Raw genomic sequence first — 20124 nt, forward strand, 5'->3', positions numbered from 1 at the left:
TTTTTTTTTTTTACATCTCTCTGAACCAGAATACCGTACAAGTGTATGAATTTCCACTGTAGCTCTTTTTGAAATTTTTGAAAATGAATTTTTACAAAAAATCAAAATCTGTCACCACATACCGTAAGATAAATTCCAGTATGTGCAGATGTCAATTATATATAAGCTGGTGAACTTATTTCTTTATACTTGATAAATTATTCATCCTATCTATCTGGTAAACTGTTGCTGTCGGTGTGTTGTGTGTACAGAGTGGTAGCTGAGACAGACACACAGCCATATGTTATATCTGGAACTCTAAACACAGCCAGCAGGTATTCAGAAGATTACTAACAAAAACAAATAACTTACAGGCAATCTGGTGTTTTTTTGTTTGGCAGCAATACTTTGACATGTTTAGATAACTTTTTACTGATAGAACTACAAGAAATCTTTAAAGTACACTCCAGGCTTGAGTCCTACATTAACACATGGTAAAGCAGAGGTGTTTTATTATAAGTGAGTGACAGAAAATATTAACTAAAATGAAAAAAATACAACCGTATTTTGGTTATTTGACTTGATTTTCAGTAGAATTCAGTGTGGTGTTAAGTCCGCTAGAGTTATTTCCCTTTCGAAACATTGATGTTGGGGTAAAAAAATGAATAAAAATAAGTGAACTGTAAAGGGCCCAAGTGTCAACTACAATTTCTTATTGTGAATATTTCAAAAAAAAGAAGACGGCTTAACACGAACCTCAATGTACCATTACTAATTAGGTCTTCTGTTTGTCTTTGTAATTTTGTATGCAACCTTTTAGTAAGCCCATTTGTTGCTTTTACAGATGCCCCGCCCCCATACCCTGGTGTGGGTCCAGTACAGCAGCATCCTCACGCCCTTCGTCACACTGACAGGAAGTTATCTGCCCCTGTCTTAGGTTCACGGGACACAGCCCCGACCATGCCCAATGAGAACCGTCTGTCACGCTGTGACGAGGTGGAGAACATACCTGAGGTCGTTCAAGAAGAACCGTTCACAGATGACATTGTGTCTCATCCACCACAATTTCAGAGGTAACCAAGGAGACAGTTTAATTATACTCTTTTCAGTATCATTCCCACCTTTACCTGATTAACGGTAGGGTTTCAGTTCTCGCTTGGTTGACCTGGCATTAGTTTCTTTATAGACATTGTTCAATTTATCAAATTATAACCAAAAGGTCAAGGTCACAAGGTCAAATAAAGGTCATCTTCTATGATTTTGATTTTATTATCAAATTATTAACATCATGAATCATATATATTAAAATGTAAATCTTAGTATGATTCTAGTAAAGGCATGAAATGTATGCGTTGTTCTTCCTCTTTCCCAGGAGTGCTACATCGCCGTACATCGAACACGACCTAGAATCTCCACCACCCCCTCCCCCTCCGTTGGACCCTGAGGAGCTGGCCCTCAGTCCTCCATCCTTAAGGTCTACCCCTAACAGGCAGCAGGACCCTGACTCCTCCCAGTCCATAGACGGTCACGGCCCAAGGAGTAATGTCAGCGTCCTATCTTCCTCGCGCACAGAGGACTCCGAGGATGATCCTAAGCGCAAAATTAAGGTTTGTATTGCTCAGATATCTGTTTTATGTACACTGGGAAATATGTGCGGCAGTTTAACTTTTGACCTCTCAGTGTTTGTTATGAGAGTGAGTATATCATGACAGCAAATATTGGTACAAAGCATACTATATATAGTAATTTAAGGTGAAAAGCGAAAGTTTGGCTTGGCCAAAATTTCCCAGTAGACAAATACTTCAAATGTGCTTTTGTACCAACTTAAATAGTGGAGACTTTATCATGAAAGTCCTACGATGGTCCGAATTGTGTCTTTTCCATACTTTTTCGCAAAACCATGCTTATTTTTAACTTTCATGAATTTCAATGAATACAATTTTAAAAAGATTGAAAATAGTGACATCTTACAAAATAAATTGTGACCTGTATTTATAATCTCTCATCCAACAGCGACACCCTGCTGACCGAGCCTATTACATTGCCAAAGAATTACTGATGACAGAACGCACATATCGCAAAGATCTCGAGGTCATCACCGTGGTGAGTAGAAGACACAGTCTCTAAGGTGATGTCCAGGGTCATGACCACTGTCAAAAGGTCAAAGGTCATGACCTCTGGTTTTGTTTTATCGTGATTATATCTTGACAACCTTTGAGAAAACAATGTCTGATTTAAATTTGAAAGTGACTGATAGTAAAAAAGTAGTACCTGCTTATCTAAGTTCGTTAAATATTGGAAATTTCCTAAATCAACTATTCAACTAGACATTGGAAGTTTTTTTAATCTTTTTCCTTTAATTGTATGTATTAGTGGTTCCACAATGCCGTTAGTATGGAGGGAGCTGTACCTGAGCCCACAGAAAACCTGTTCTCTGCCTTGGAGCCCATCTACCAGTTCCACAGCAAATTCCTCATGGACATTGACCAACGTATATCAATGTGGTAGGTATACATCGTATCAGGTACCCCCAGTGAATCCTGGGACTGATTATATCTAGTTCAATTAAGTATATACATGTACTGGCCCATAACCTTGACGTTATGCTTGTATAGGTACATGTAGTTTGAAATATGAAATTATTCATCAGCCTTGGTCAGTCCTGAAGTCTTACTTGCTGTAAAATGTTTAAAGTCCGGTCTAGCATTACTGGTACCAATTATAAATACAATTCTTGTGTAGATCAGGACATAACATCAACTTTTGGCAACCAGTATATTTATTCAAAGAGATTTGTCATAAGAATTTAGATTTAGATATCAATGAAATGCCTGTGAATGTGTTAATTAGTTTGTATGGCATTTTAACAGGGAAGGAAAATCCAATGCCCACCTGAATGGTGACTACCAGAGAATTGGAGACGTGCTCATGAACAACCTCCCTAAGGCTCTGACGGTAAGTCTTAAAGAGCAAATAGCTACTCAACCTGGGTACACCTAGATTACAAGCCGCTAATTATAATACCTGTCAGAAAAGGAAGTAACTAAAGCATTTCTTTATCATTTTATCATCATATGATTTATATTATATGTTAAATCAGTTTGCAGTTGTATTTTGTTTCAAACATAAAGAAAAGGGCATAAATACTGGCCTAAAATAACAGTGATTCCACTTTTGATAAAATTTGTTATCTCTTTATTTCAGTGTTGCACTTCCATTTCATTTCTTTATTTATATTATGTCAAAAATGAGTTTGATAACATTTTTTTCCGAAAACATAAAAAAAAAGGATAAAAAAGAGAAAAGTTCCTATTTATTGACAAAGATATTTTGGAAGAGAAGTTTAAAGTTGGTAGTGTTTATATTAGTCTGAAGCACTTAATTAAGTGCTCAGCTTCCTCAACTTTCAGCTTTGTGTAGAGAGATAACTGACTAAAACTAATGAAATGACATAGCTTAATAATTCTGTTGCAATTTGATATAATGTTTTCAATATTAGTAAATGCTATTTAAAGATGGATTTGTTTTTATTGGAATGTTGGGTTAGTGTTTCCTGGTTCTTCATTACACCTCATTAAAGATAACTTAGACGGATTTACTTAATGAAACCATACTTCCATCTCCCACAGACATTGAAATCTTCCTTGTCTGATAAAAACATATTACCCACTATAAATCCACTTCTTAAAGCCGACTAATTACCTGGGGTATTGATAGCTTAGAAGGATTCATTTAATGAACCATTACTACCGTCTCCAAAAAACAAGGAAAAGTTTTATTTTATACACAATAAAGGTACGTAACGCTCGACTACAGGATGTTTCAATTATCATTTGAGAGTGTAAACACACTTTATTTAGTTATACTTCATTGTATATTTCCAGGTGTTTTATAAGAATTATTTAGATAAACAAGAGGGCATCCTGACAGAGCTGGAACATGCAGTCAAGAAGCAGAAGTCTTTTGAAAAGATGTATAAGGAATTTGAGTCACAGAAAGTGTGTTACCTCCCCTTGAATACGTTCATTCTCAAGCCAGCACAGCGAATCCTTCACTATAAGCTTCTCCTGGAACGTGAGTATGACACAGACAGTGGGTGACTGTCTGATAGCCAGTGTGTTTAAGTTCTACAATGCAACATTATAAAATTGAGTTTTGAAATTTTGGTTTGCAGGAGAAATGGGTCGGGAGTAGAGATTACCAAGCTACTGGAATTCTAAATACTATGTTTCAGAATACCAGTAAATAATAACTGGTATATCCTAATATTATATCACTAATAAATGCTATAATTTATAAAAGGTAAAATTACTGTTGGGAAAATGGCACTTTTAGCGTAAATTAAAACCAGCTCACTAGACAGAATGAGGAACATGTTTAATTTACAGTAATTTGGCGCAGTATATTGAGTTTGTTTACTTTGAATAGTGCTTGTTATGTAGAACTCGTAAAACTAGTGTTTTGTTTTGATTTCCAGGCCTAACAAAGCATTACTCCAAAGACCACCAGGACTATGCAGACTGTAATGGTGAGTAAGGCTATGATAGCCCACTGGAGATCTGTGAGTAGGGGGTATGATAGCCCACTGAAGATCTGAGTTTCAAATGTAGGCTGAATGCAGCTGTATCATTGCGGTATTCACAGCAATATAAACCTAACTTTGATACCCAAAAAGATGGACATTCACTGTTTCATAAACAGTCCTGTAGAATCCCTGTCTCCCTTTGTGCATACGAGGAATAACTTATATATAATCTCAACAACGAGTCTTTAGTACTTTTATCTCGTCAAGGCGATTCTTCAGACTCATCTAAAATTTCACATCAATAATATTAAGTAATCTGATAATGGATATAGATATATTTAGTAATCTAATATAGATATAGATATATTTAGTAATCTAATATAGATATAGATATATCTATATAGCTTTAATGATTATTTGACAGTTACTGTGAAACACCCTACAGTAAAATTGTGATTACACAGGGTGCTTTTAAAAATTTAAATTTCGCTTTTTATCTTTTATGCATGAATGATTATAATCTTGACCACTACGACCTTGATTTAGTAATTAAGTGTGAGACAGAGCATCCGTGTCTTTCAGACACATCTAGTTCAGGATTTTTTTTAAGGAAAATTAATGATTGCGTCAAATCATCAAAAGAAATTCAAAGTTCAATTTTCAACTACTGGTATTTTTCACAAAATAAATAAAATCATCAGAAAGAAATACCTGGTACATTCTTTTAAAATTCATTAATTTTCTGACCTTGCAACCTTTGTTTGCAGCTGCCCTGTCCAAGGTGAACGCTTTGGTGACTGAGTACAAGGAGCGGATGAGAACACAGGTATGTGATCATCTTGGAGATAGTACTCCGGGTAGTTTCAGATTTAGTAGGAAACAGTTATTTTGATCTGAGGTGTCTTAACTGAAGTAACATTTCTTATTTTCACTGAAATATGATCTTCATTTACATTTCGCCATGGAAAAAAGATAGCAAAAAATAAGCAGTTTAAAATTTCATTTGATTACATATAGGAAAGATTTTGTGAAAATATTTTTTCTTTGATACAGCTAGAAAGAATTTTCATCCACATGTATTAATTCTCTGAAATCAGTTGGTTTGGTGGTGCAATGGAGGGCACACCTACCTTTCACCCAGACGGCCAGGGTTTGATTCCCAGATCAGGTGTGAAAAAGTATGGGGTCACCTGGGAGGCAGGGATTCAAAATTGTACAAATGGTGGGGCTAACCCCCCGGGCTAAGGGGTGGGGCCAATAAAACGTATTACTTGGAAGTGGTTGAGATCCCCACCATATAACCATATATACAATTGCTGAGTATAAAGAGAAGAATGCACATTTGCTTCCAGGATGTCCCTAGGGTCTGGCCCCACCCTTGGAGACATAGTCCCTGGGCCATAACTTGAAAACGGTTGAGATCCCCACCCCAAAACTATATATACAAATGCTGGGCATAAAGAGACGAATGCAATCATGATATCAGAATAGACCCTGGGGTCTGACCGAACCCCTAGGGACCTAGTTTCTTAGTCACAGCTTGGAAACAGTTGAGAGCCCCACCCTATAACCGTATATATACAATTGCTGAGTATAAAGAGATGATTGTACATATGCTTCCAGGTTGGCCTTGGGGACTGCCCCACCCTTGGAGACTTAACCCCTGGGTCATAACTTCGAAATGGTTAATATCCCCACCCCAAAACTATATATACAATTGTTAGGCATAAAGAGACGAATGCAGTCATGATATTAGAATTGATCCCAGGGTCTGCCCCACCCTTGCAGACTTGGCCCCTGGGTCATAACTTTGAAACGGTTGAGATCCCCACCCCAAAACTATATATAAAAATGCTGGGCCAAAAGAGACAAATGCAGTCACGATATTAGAATCGATCCTGGGGTCTGGCCACAACTCTAGGGACCTAGTTACTGAGTCAAAGCTTGGAAACAGTTGAGATCCCCACCCCATAACCATACATAAAATTGCTGGGTATGAAAAATCTAATATAGCTATGCTACAAGGATTGGCCTTGGTGTCTGTCATATTCCCTTGATCTCATTTGGAGAATACTTTGCCATGATTGCTTAGGTATCCAGGTGAGCGATACAGGCCCTCTGGGCCTCTTGTTTAATACTACAAGTAAAGCAATCCATGCCCCTTGGTTATATAAGTTGAGAAAATAAAACAAGTTTATATAAAATGTTTCGAAACTAGATATCCACTGAAGTTTTATACTTACGTCATGGCTAGTTTGTGATTTTGAATGTCTAATTTTCAGGAGAACCTGCAGAAGCTGATGGAGATACAGCGAGATCTGGTCGGTCTGGACACACTCGTACATGTAGACAGGGTATGTTTATACTGAATTTTACCCAGTACTTCACTTATTTCAACAATATTATATTTTCATTAAAACCTCCATATTGGAGATTTCAATTACAAGTTTCCAACTTCATATGTTCTGAAGTCGCTTTACATAATTTGTTTAAAGAAAATGAATAATTGTACTCTAAACAATATGCATTTTGATTGATTTTCAGATTTTCATTCGAGAAGGATGCCTTCAGAAATTTTCGAGGAAGGGATACCAGCAAAGAATGTTTTTCTTGGTGAGTAGATAGAACTATAACAGTACTGAAGGGACCATGACATGAAAAGGGTGTTCATAAATATCAACAATAATACATTTCAATTATTCAGTTATAGCAATCACTATTTATAGCTAACTCAATAGAACACAGTAATAAGTATGTATTGGACATAATTCACTACAGAGCCTGATATCTAAGGGACAATTTCTTGTCAGGAGAAATAATATGACACTTTTATTAGCAAGTTCTCTATAAGTTTGTTTGTACAAAAATGTCTTATTTGATTTCCTACAATATTCATTAGTTCAGAATATTGTATTCTTTCGTTAGATCATTTTGTCAGATATTTGTAAAAGAAATTTATTTTGACTTCACATCTTAATTCAATTTTAATTTGAAATTGTCTTTCTACAGTTTTCGGACCTGTTGGTGTACACCAGTCGGACAACTACACATCTCTTGCAGTTCAAAGTTCACGGCCAGCTCCCTCTACGAGGCATGATTGTGAGTAATAGGGAAGACATTTTCATGAGAAGATCATTAAATCGCCTTGCTGAGTTTATACAGTTAATGGCACATACATACCATAATTTACATATAATTGAATGCCGAAACTCAAAGATCAGAAACAATTAGAACCTTAACAATATATTACCTGGTAGTATTTGTTTGTGAAATAGTATTAAAGTAACCTAAAACATACATTTATATTCTCTCAGGATATTATTGAAAATTTGTTACATGGCGAGTGAGATATTTATAAGGGAGGTGAGAAAAGGGCTTAATGTAGAATATAATGCTTATAATGGTATAAGAACAAACAAGGAAATATCTGTAAGACATGAGTTTCCCCAGAGGCACTCTGGTGCTGAGTGTTGTCTTTGTGTGAACAATTTCTGTAAATAGCAATGGTGACCTCGACTTTGATCTTGTAACCCTGAAAAAGGAACTCATTGGAGGTATTCTCACACTTGACTAAGTTTAATCAATATCAGTTAAAAAATGAAGTTGCCAGATTGAAGTCACTGTGTTCATTTGAATATTTCTAAAAGTAGTGATGATGACCTTGACTTTGACAATGGAACCCCGAAATAGGACCCCCCTTTCAGGTATTCCCATACTTGATCTTCATATAAAGTATGATTGTAATCAGTTAAACAATAAGAGCCGCTAGTATCCTAACACAGAAGTGGGACTGGACCAGACAGATATGAGTAACAATACAGTACGTGTTCCTCTCATGAAATTGGAGGGGAATGAAAAAACATGTTTAAGTTTGATATTTCTAGCAGTTGCTATAACTACATAAAAATACATATTTCAAACATATTATTTTATATCTCGAGGATTGTCTTTTTATACAGGTGGAGGAGTCTGATCATGCCAAGATGGCAGTCGCCAACAGTTTCGCAATTTATGGTGGCAACAAATGTATATTAGTGGCAGCTAGGTAAGTTGTGGAGCTGTCCATGTTACACACGAAGTGTTGTGAAGCTGTCCATGTTACACACGAAGAGACCACCTACCTGAGCACGCAACTCTTTCTTTTAGTGAAATCAGAACAAAGAGACACTTTATCTTGATCATAGATAGTTTCATAGTATTTGCTCGTAATATTGTCACAGGTGTGTTTGTACGCTAAAAAGAGTTAATTCACAAAATCTAGTGTTTTCATAAATAGATAAATAAATAAATATACAAGTATTACAACATTTGCTATAGCGCCCTTTCTAGCTAACATAAGCCACTCTAAAGCGCCTTACAGTACATAGATATACAATTTAATACAATGAATACAATTAGCATATACATTAATCATTACAATTTTGAGGAATTCGCAGGAGCTGCCTTATCAGGCGCTAACTACTAGTCCTATGCCACCTGGCTAATATCTCCCTATGTGTGTATGTATGCGTGTGTGCTGGAGATGTATTGACTGGTGAATCAAGAAAACATTATGATATATTAAGTAATTCAAGAGTTTTGCACTACAGTCTGATAACAAATAATAAAAGTGAACTTATATTGTCTGTAGATTTCTTACAGATGATCATGTTTTTTAATGTGATAATTATGTTGAAGTTCTCATGTTAATGAATGTGATAATTATGTTGTAGTTCTCAAGAGGAAAAAGATAAATGGATAGAGGATCTAAATGAAGCAATTATCCAAGCCAAAAACAGGAACGATGATAAACTGAAGTATTCTAGTCTGAAATCCTCCACTAGTAAGTGTATTAGTCCTCATCTCCAGACTCCTACAGTTAAAGTTTAGAAAAAAATGTGGTTCCCAAACTGGGGTCACTGGGAGCACCTATCTGGGAAAGAGTTTTCTCTTACCCTGGACAGGAGTATCCATACTTTTCCCGGTGTGAGATATCCCTGTCTCACCGTAGGGTTGAGAGGGGTATGACGTCATGATCACGTCAACAATACAATGACGTTGCATCAGCAATGCATCAACGTCACGTCAACAATGCATTTAGCCTTTTAACATTTACATAACATTGTGTATATGATACACAATGGGTGAACAGGGTAAGAGAAACAGAATCGTTCACCCCCTTGAGGTGAGATTGGGAATCTCAACCCTCGGGGAAAGATTCCCCTATATATAGAGCTATCTCACCCCAAAGAGGTTCTGTTTTACTGTATCAAGTGAGAATGATTTGATCTTCATCTGCTTTAATTTTACAATCTTCACAATTGGATGGATTTTAATGACAATCTTTCGACAGGTTCATCAGAAAATGTTGAAGGTGAAGGTCAGAGTGTGGAGGTCAATGGATCACCGCCTGAAAAACAGATCCAGCACCGCGCCAACACCACAATGCATGTGTGTTGGCATAGAAACACAAGTGTTAGCATGCGGGACCACGACAAGGCTGTTAAGGTAAGGAGGGGCAGTTTATTTGTGGTTGTTTCTTTAAGGGTGTTTGTTACCTTAACTGTGATATAATAGTTACACCATAAGAAGTCTTTGCTGATTTATAATAAGTAGTACTTTTGATTTGATCTGTTAATTAATGACATAATAATAACACTCCATTAATTCTGAAAATTAAGTTATAGTATTGTAAGGAAGAAAATTCCAACACAACTCACAGGGGAGATAACACAAATCACAAGGGAGATAAACACAAATCAAAAGGGAGATAAACACAACTTACAAGGTAGATAAACACAACTCACAGGGGAGATAAACACAAATCACAAGGGAGATAAACACAACTCACAAGGGAGATAAACACAATCACAAAGGAGATATAATGTTTACACAACTCACAGGTTTAAAGTGTTAGTAAGCTTCTATGTTTAAGTTGTTTCCAGTTCAAACACCCTGATTTCTTCTTAATATAGGGTAATGGTTGTGTAAACATCTGAGTGTTTTGCAACAAAATTACACAAAATATATATCTTGGTAAAAAAATTCCTCAAAGGTTTTTGGATGATGAAAATGGCATTGTTAGGCTTTATTAATCATACTTAGTACAGTCATAAAAATTGTCACATTCGAAAAAAAAAAAAAAAAGTCCACACAAAAACAGATAACTATTAATTGTTGTCCAAAAAATGGTCATATTCGAAAAGAGAAAGCCCACACAGAAATAAATAGCTGTTAATTATTGTCAGATTTCTAGTGTTGAAGTGATTAGTATTGATTTGATTTTAACAGTACCTATAATTTGTGACAGTGATATAAACGAATGTTGCTATGTATAGGGGCTTTTTATTTTAAAGTTCAATGGTTTACGTTACAGAACCAACTGAGTGGATACCTGCTGCGAAAGTTCAAGAACAGCAACGGCTGGCAGAAACTCTGGGTCGTGTTTACAAACTTTTGTCTATTTTTCTACAAAACATATCAGGTAAAAAATTGTCCTTTTGAACTTAATTAATTTTCTGAAGACGTAAATACTATTATTCGAGGGAAGTTTATCTGACACAAGTGATCATTAAGATTTCAGACACAAGTGAACAACTTGGCTGGGGAAAATAAAATATTGGTGGGGGGCGTTGGAGGAAGTGAACTATGTTCTTTGTAGTTGGTGTAATTGATCCTCGGGGTCAGATAGAGGTTAAATGATCACCTGGACCACTGGGCTTGTTAAAATCTTAACCAGTCCTTTAAGTTAATGTAAGTTTTATGTATATATCAAAAAAGGTCACAGGTCCAGACATTACCTTATAAAATTGCTTTTAACATGTTAGCCTAACATTAAGTTAGTTGTCGCAGGCCTTCGAACCAGTCGGGAATTCTGCCGTTCGCCTGGATTTTGTTCTGGTATTTAAGTTTCCTCCCACTTTAAGAACCTGTTCTTTCATCTTGGCCTACAAGCTTTAACGACAGCTACAGAGGATATCTACAGCAGAAGGAAATAGTCAGATAGAGTAAATGTGAATCTGTTGATTATATACTTCATTTTCTCCATCACAGGATGACTTCCCCCTGGCCAGCCTGCCTTTGCTAGGTTATGCGGTCAATACGCCTGAGGAAGAGGACAGTATTCACAAAGACCACGTCTTCAAACTCCAGTTTAAAAACCATGTGTACTTCTTCAGGGCTGAGAGCGAGTATACCTTTGAGAGGTGGGTCTAAACTATAAATTTAATATCACAAAAAATACTGTATTTACAATATTGTATCACAACAGTGAAAAATACACAAAATACTATATATAACAGTAACATGGGAAGGGCGAAATTAACACTGAGCAAAAAGCAATTCTACCAGTTAAACACGAAAATCGTACTATGTGAAACAGAATGTTTCGCAGAATAATAAGAATTATAATGATATTTCTTTAGGAAAAGGCAAACACAACAACAACATCTAAGTAGGTAATCTACAAAGTTGATATCTATAACTTACGTATTTTGCCTTAGCCTGGGATATCCCATTAAAGCCACAGAAAGCTTATTTCCATTGGAGTCCCCTAGTGCAATACTCTATCAAAATCGCTGACATTTTACCTGTATTTTGACACACCACCAATTTTTGACCAACTTAGTTTACCATAGTGTACCTGTATTTTACAAACCCTAAGTTTACCGGTATTTATTCTCAGGTGGATGGAGGTCATCAACCACGCTACAAACAGCTCCCGTCGAGTCAGACTCTTCAGTAGGATGGACAGCAACCAGTTGTCATAGCACTTACAATCGGCAGCCAATCAAAACCTCTGTCTGCCTGTCACTGTGACACCTAGTCAAGTCGGCCATATCGTCGCCAAGCTGCCCACTCAGAGACAACTCTGACTGTTACTGAAATACATGTTTATTAACTTGATACTCAGAAACCAGTTCTGATCTATAGTAAAAAGAGTTAGGACTTCTTATACTATTTTAAGAAAAACCAGCAATGTGGGTGATTTTAAAACTAATTTAAAAGGGTGCGTTAATGGAAATTTTCTTGATGAAACCTGTTGTTCAGTGAAATATTGGGACAGTATTAGACTAAATGGTGCGTAACTGTTTTTAGTGCAGTATTTTAACATGGGCGTGACTGGTAATAACTTCAATGGGTTTGTGATTGTGAGATAGCTATCTTTCATAATATTTTCGAACATTTGTGTAGAAAACTTGTTGTGTCTGAAATCATTCATGAAGGTGATACAGAATTGATTTTAAATATTTTCTATATGAGTGACAAGTGGAAATGACTGGATGAATTTCAACGTTTGTAATCGGTTAATTGTTAATATAATTACATTGTACGTCTTTTTAAACAAAAAAGAAGATGATATGGGATTTATAAGGGGAAATATTTTTAATGTTATTTTAAATTAATTATGTACATATATATATATATACATGTATATGGGATTTATTATCAGAGTAAACATTATTATTCAAATCCCCGTTTTAAAACTTTTTATTTGGAGTTCAGAAAAATATCTCCGTGTCATAGAATATCTAAATATTTACTACTGTAATTTTACAATTCAACATTTGGGGTGGGGAGGTGGTTGAATTGGTAGCATTTATCTATTAAAGATCAGACAATCAAGTCTGACATTGATTGAGTATTGAATTGAATCATGTGATTTGTGATATACAACTCAGTTTAGTGTTTATAATGCTCAAAGACACTGTAATTATTTAAAAAATTACTGAAGACCCATATTAAATTTTAGAATGCTTAAAACATGTTTTTCACACCCAAATTAGATGTCAAAATGTACTCAAGACAAAAAATGAAATATATAGAATGCTAATTATTACAATTATTACATTTATTTAATAAAACCATATTCTAAAAATTATTATCCAGGAGCCAGATAAAGTTTTACACTACTTACCATATGTTTTTGCAATAACTTTGGAGATGTGGAAACAGGAGTAAAGATATGTAACTGAGCACAGGTTATCCTGTCCTTTACTCGTTCACCCCTGAAAACACATTTGAACTCTTCTGATTCAAAAGTTGGAATAGTTCATTATGAAATTTCAGGGGTGAATGAGTTAAATGTGACTAGACATAAAATGATGTACATGTATTAGTTTATGAAACTCTCAAGACTTTTAAATATTAAGTGATACATGAAATTTTCAAGATTTCATATTCACCTATCCTTGAACTATGCATAATATCTGAATGCAACTGATGAGAAATGAAATAGATACTAAGGTAGTTATATAGTAATTTAGCTGTATGTTTATGTAGCTGTGTGTAGTCAGTATGTAAGCTAGGAACCTACATAGGTTTAGTCTGTACACATTCAAGTCAGAATTATTCGCATCATTCTGTGATTTTCGTAAACAGGATTGATTATAATGTTTGAAATTTGATTTTAACAGTAAGGAAACATATTAAACTAGCTAAACATGATTGATATGATGGTGTTGAATTTTGCACCTTCTTTGCCAAACATTTTTATGAGTTGAAAGTTAATTTCAGCCTCTATAATAATTTTTTTGTCACAATAGATAAACCCCAATATATAGATAAACCCCAATATCTCCAATACTTTAAGTCCGCCTCAAGTCGAGTTTGAACTTACATCTCCATTTAAATCATGTAAAAAAATAAATTTGGGAATAGCCCCATGTGAATTTCAGAATGTTGGCGTAATTGCAGCTCAATTCTTAGGGAAGAGATATGGAAGTGAAGACCAAACAAGATAATCATGACTTAAATGTTGGCCTAAAACTATATTATGGTAATTGTAACATGTCCCGACAAAAATGCATGGTTCTTGAAACATGCCTTAGATCTCTTTAATATACAGATTCTTGTTCATACGGGTCAGATTTTGTATCTTTCTAATAACTTATTACTAACATAAACCCTTATCTAACACTTGGAAGCTTGTGGCATCACCAGTACCTCATACAGGTTACACAACATTCTCCTCCTGTAGTCACGGTTTTCCAGTCATAAACAAATAGGCTCATTGTTCAGCCCACCCTATTTAAAAACAATACACACCAGTGACTTATATGATACAAGCATGTCTTGTTCATTAAATTTAGGGAAAACATTTTGTATTAGTTTTACCATTTTATCAACTGCTAAAAGATTAAAACATAAAACCACTCTGAAAAGCATCGGTCATGCAGAACTTGTGTGTTGGTACAATTGCAGTGGTTGTTCCATTGTGGGTAATTGTTCCAAAAGTAGCTGATGCATTATGGGTATGCATCTCAAAAGTAGCAGATTCATTGTGGGTATGTGTTCTGAAAATAGTCAATGCATTCTTAATGCTTGTCCCAAATAGAGCTGATGAATTGTGAATATGTGCCCAGAAAATAGCATATGCATTGTGGGTATGTGTCTCATAATTAGTTGATGCATTGAGAGTATGCATATAGAAAAAGAAATGTTACATTATGGGGTTGTATTGCATTGGTTAAATACAAAAAGATTATTGAAACTTGCATATCAGTGTTTACAAGCACATGTCGCAAACATACAATATTTTGCAGTTGTATAGGGCTATTTTTTATTAGAGTGTATATGGTTATTTAACATAATTAGATAAATTGATTTGTAATATTGCACTAGTCATATTTTTTTAACAAAGTACTGTATACCCATAAAATGTTAATTTTATAGAAATATTTAATCATCCATCACAATTATTGTTGACACGAAGGTAAATCTGCTGGATCACCTTATTATGATGTAGACTACAATGATCTTTAAAGACATCAGTGAATTGAGCTGTAAACATAGATTTTAAAAGGGAGTTTGAGGCTAAAACAAATTAAGGGAGTTTGAGGCTAAAACAAATTCTAAATTTCTAGTTCTCTTTACATAGAGACCACTTGGGAAGGGAGTCTTCATCCATTGCTTAAATTCTTAACATTTCTTTTGATATGATTTATATTTTTGTTGAAGCCAGAACACTAAACATAAGACATGGGAAGTTTTAGTGCGATATCCTGAATTAGTTTGATTGTGAATGTTTTTTCTCTCCCTACGTCACATGTGTTTGACTGTGCCTTACCCTCAGTGTAACAGCTGCTCGGTCAGGATTTGTCTTTTCCTTCTATTGTAAACCTTTGTTATACTAGAAGCGGTAAAGTACATTTTCTCATGATTGTCAGTCATATACTTTTTTTTTTTCAAGTAGGCTTTTTTTGCTTAAATGAGTTTTATTAAATGTTATGAAATACAATTCTGTTTTGCTGGAGGATTAAAAATTATTTAAGATAGAAAATGATCATTCAGATAAACAAACTATTAAAACAATATTGTCTTCATTTCATTTTGGTTGTGTTCAGCATAATATACAATGCATGTTCAAATCTAAAATGTTTAGTTCTGTTATTGTGGTTATCCTTGAGTTTGATTCAAATCGCAGAAAGTTTTTTTATCTAAACATACATAAAACTCACTATTGTACAACTTGAAAATCTTCAAAGTGTGATGTATATGTTCAAAGATGCATATATTTGAATTTAAAGTTAGTGACACATTCTTACTACAAAAAAGTGCTTGATTTTATAATATATAATTAGTATTACCGTAATAGTCTAATATACAGGTATAAACAAGACACATCAGCATGGAAGAGTTGTCTTTCCCTGGTTCAGATGCAAATGCCAGGTTTTTATTACCTGATGCTATAGGTACACTGGTTAGTGAAGAGTTATCTTTCCTTGTGACTAAATTTAACACAGGTTTGCCATCAATATTGGTCATCTTTTTTTCATAATTTAGAAATATTTAAAGTGTCCATATGTATACACCGAGCACCTTCCTTGCAGGCCCTGGGTCTGTTATTGATGTAACATTAATATGTACTGCATTTCATTGTTAATTAAGCTGCATACTTCAAGGATACTATGGTTTGTTGTGTATACCGGTACTAGGAACCGTTTAACCAATGTTAATGTACAGTACTTAACATGTATATATCATTTTTAAACAATTTTTAATGTGAAGCATTTGTACATTGTAATTTATGTGTTTATTATAAACATGAACTTTTAAGTATCAACTCCTGAAAGAAAACCTTTTTTTCAGTTCAATTTTAATAAAGACTGGCTCTTCAGTTTTATTGCTTCTATTACTTTGCATATTTATTGTTTTCTATCTATGTATAAGAAATTTTTATCATAATGAACTCCCCTTGATGCGGTTACCGTATGAAGGTGACTTGTTCATGCGGAATATGTTGTGAGGTGTTCAAACCTTATGCAAGTGTGTATCCAATGTTCCTTTGTGTGTCCTCATGTCCTCATCAAATCCTCGGTGAACATTTGTTAACTACCCGTTTACATTATTTTAGTGTGCAAGTGTTTGTGTGCAATGAAGGCTATTTACAGTCACAGAAAGAACGAAATCAGATAAGTCAACAATGTGAAGTCTTGCTTTTGACAAAATATACAGAACAAAAAAAAATCGAATTGTCTAAATTCTGCCTCTGAATTTAAGCTGAAATAATTTTGAGGATATTTTGATTTAAGATGTTTGATTAATCCTTTCATCACTGTAGACCATAATGAACTCATCCAGATCAAAGCATAGTAGAGTCTACTAAGTTACAAAGGGGTGAAAGATTGAAAAACAGAACAGGAAAGTTATTATTGGTGGTGTAAAGGCAAAGCTTATTTCGCAATTGAAAAATGTGTACAGACTTATTTAGAGTTGTATGCTTATTTTAGACTTTATTATTGCATTTATATGTGCCATTGAATATAAAAACAAAGAGAATGCAATAGCTCTCTTTCCTTGTTTTACATGGATACTTCATAAATCAGTCCTAAAGATTTCAATAAAACAATACTTTATTGAAAAATCATTGTTCTAGTTTATATAATAAAATCTATGGGCTTCAATTGAAATCCATATATGGTACATAATACAGCTAGAGATCGCTTAACTTTGATATGATAGGGTGCAAAAACGGATTAGTCTAGTTATCAGAAAAAGAGGATTCTATTGTATGAAAAATATCTAATTTAAGCAGTAATTTTTGTAAGGAAATTGATATGGATGTTATTTATGTTAAAAAGGGTCATTTCAAATTAAGATAATGGGAATTGATCCTAATGATAACTGAGTTTGAATTCTTTCAATACAGCTTTAAGATTTGACGGGTGGGTATCTATATTTAAATAAAATGGTCATCAGACTTAATTGTATACATGTGCAGTCGAATTCATGCAAAATTAATCTAGCAACTTTGTAAATGTAAGTGATTGGAGCTATAGACCAAACAAACGAAAATAGAAAAAAGTATTATTATAATATATACACACTATACAGTATACAGAGAGGAAATATTTGCCCTTACTATACAGATTGACGGAGTTACTTCCCTTACTAAACAGATTTTACGAAGTTACTTCCCCTTAACATTGGTGCTGACATGTAATATAGGTTATTTAACCGTTTGTATTTTCTCGTATAACTTCTGTATATGTTATAGTATTTAACACTATTGTCACATGTGTATCTCCTGAATATAAATAAGATAACCCCCATCGTCCACTGGGATGTCATAGCCACACATGTGGCTTATGTATGTGTGGTTCTGTCTGTTGGTGGGAGTGTACGATAGAGGAGACATCTTTTTAGCGGATGCCTGCTGTAACAAATGGCATTCCTCTCAGAACCCCCCCCCCCAACAAAGATGGCTTCTGTCAATGTCTATACCATACCCTTTGGATCAGTATTTCTGTTTCACTTGCACTATACTGTTCAGGAAGTGTCAGTTTATAATGTCAAAATTTGTTACATTTGCTCAATACATCAGTGTGGGCCTACATTAATCACCATCACTATAGAATATGTACAAAGATTGTATCTTAAATCGCTTAAGTACAATGTATCAAGACCCTTCAGAGTTGTGTATTGTTCCGCCTAATGCATATACTTATACCAGGAAATTTACAGTGAAACTCTTAAGCAGCAATCTTGATAATCGGGAAAAATTTCATTCCACACTTATATTTAGAAACTAGATTACAGTGTAAGTAAAACGATTTCTTTCTTTCTTTTTTATTTTATACTGATCAAGACTTAGGCTCCAATTAAATGTATTACAGCTATAAGTGTACATATCACATAGTGTACAGATTTGATGTGTACATGTGTATTAAAAAGTGTGGACTATCGAGGTTGTTTATTATATTCCCGTCATCTACCAACAACATGTTCCATCAGTCTGTGTTATGTACATATTCATTTCCCTGTAGTTATTGTACATGTGAAGATACAGTGAATGAAAATATCCAGACTAACGAGGTTCCCCTGAACATGCCTGTCATCATTCTACAAGATTCACCTATTTGTCTGGTGTACATATTCTGTGTAATAATTGTACAGTGAATATCTCCTCTAAAAAGTCCATTTAGAACTAGTACAAACACCCTCTTAGTGTAAATTAACTAATTTTGTACACCTCTAGACTTATCATGTATAATACAGTATGTACAGATTTTGTACACCTCTGCTTCCATTGTACACTTATGTACTTGCATTGTTCTTATCATATGTATTCATGCCATATCAGAAACAAAGGTGTAGAAATAAAGAAAATCCATCAAATATACACCATTGTGTCAAGTTATTTATTATTTGATAGTTTATTTGGGTAATGGTAATGGGGATGATACAACCAGCCAGTGATTCAAACCTGGGACCTTTCTTTTTTCACTCGGCTTACAAAATGATCACATATCATATTCTCACTGACCAGTGAGAGATTATCTCGGAAAGAAGGGTACACTCAAAGTCTTAGCCTTGGGCTTTTACTTTAAAGAATGCCTTTCCTCCGTCATATCCTATGGAACACTTGAAAGGAGTCGGGTCACATAATGCCACTCTCATACTCAAACACACGGTAAACCATAACTTGTAACTTACAGAAATTCTTGCTAATAGTCAAAGAAAGTAAAAAGTAAAAATTGGAATGGCACTCCATTGCAAGTTTAGGCTAGCAATGTGAAAATATGAAAGTTTAAAATGTACTTTCCCACAAAAAATAGGAAATGTGCTTGAGCATAAACACTGTACTGAGTTTGAGCACCAGAACTGTTCATACAGTCTAGAAGGTGATTCCTGCTTTCGAATAGGGACATGCAAACATAATTAACATCAGAAATATTAAAGCTAGATAGAATAAGTATGGAATTCATCAATAGTAATCATGACATTCAGATAATAAACACATTGTATCATGATAAAGACAGAATGTAAGGGCTGTCAAAATTAATTGTAAAATTGGTACTGTATACCGGGGCAATTCTCGCCCAGTCAAACTTTCGTCCTTCGCCCATGTAATCAATCATCACCCAGAGTTAATTTTGCCTTACGCCTTTTAACAACTATGTATGTTATGCTGTTTCCTTATATTCGCTGTAATGATAAATTCACCCTCATTACAGAGGGCGAAATAGGCTAAAGTTAAATGGCAGCGAACATTTTTCAGTATTCAGTATATCACGATAAAAAAGAATGCTACAAATGCACTTTCACTATATTTTTTGTACATTATTGCATTTTGGTGCACCCACAATAGAACACGATATTTCAAACACAACAAAAATCTATTGCTGAACTATGTATGT

The 20124-nt window shown here is 34.6% G+C and overlaps 1 protein-coding gene across 5 annotated transcripts in view; it reads left to right on the plus strand.

Moving 5' to 3' along the window:
• Positions 1–19108, plus strand: part of LOC110453782 (FERM, RhoGEF and pleckstrin domain-containing protein 1-like) — a 151657-nt gene extending 132549 nt beyond the window's left edge. For all 5 annotated transcript variants that reach the window (XM_021502927.1, XM_021502930.1, XM_021502929.1 and 2 more), the window contains 17 exons: positions 824–1052; positions 1352–1586; positions 1993–2082; positions 2353–2483; positions 2850–2934; positions 3864–4053; positions 4457–4507; positions 5272–5330; positions 6787–6858; positions 7049–7117; positions 7514–7603; positions 8464–8549; positions 9217–9326; positions 9837–9991; positions 10860–10967; positions 11537–11688; positions 12168–19108. In XM_021502927.1, the coding sequence (XP_021358602.1) occupies positions 824–1052; positions 1352–1586; positions 1993–2082; positions 2353–2483; positions 2850–2934; positions 3864–4053; positions 4457–4507; positions 5272–5330; positions 6787–6858; positions 7049–7117; positions 7514–7603; positions 8464–8549; positions 9217–9326; positions 9837–9991; positions 10860–10967; positions 11537–11688; positions 12168–12252 (1997 nt within the window). In that variant the 3' untranslated portion in view covers positions 12253–19108. The remainder of the gene's footprint in view (positions 1–823; positions 1053–1351; positions 1587–1992; positions 2083–2352; positions 2484–2849; positions 2935–3863; positions 4054–4456; positions 4508–5271; positions 5331–6786; positions 6859–7048; positions 7118–7513; positions 7604–8463; positions 8550–9216; positions 9327–9836; positions 9992–10859; positions 10968–11536; positions 11689–12167) is intronic.
• The last annotated feature ends 1016 nt before the right edge of the window (positions 19109–20124 follow it).

This window comes from Mizuhopecten yessoensis, unplaced genomic scaffold (assembly GCF_002113885.1).
Source record: "Mizuhopecten yessoensis strain PY_sf001 unplaced genomic scaffold, ASM211388v2 scaffold7507, whole genome shotgun sequence".
Classification (NCBI taxonomy): Eukaryota; Metazoa; Mollusca; class Bivalvia; order Pectinida; family Pectinidae; genus Mizuhopecten; species Mizuhopecten yessoensis.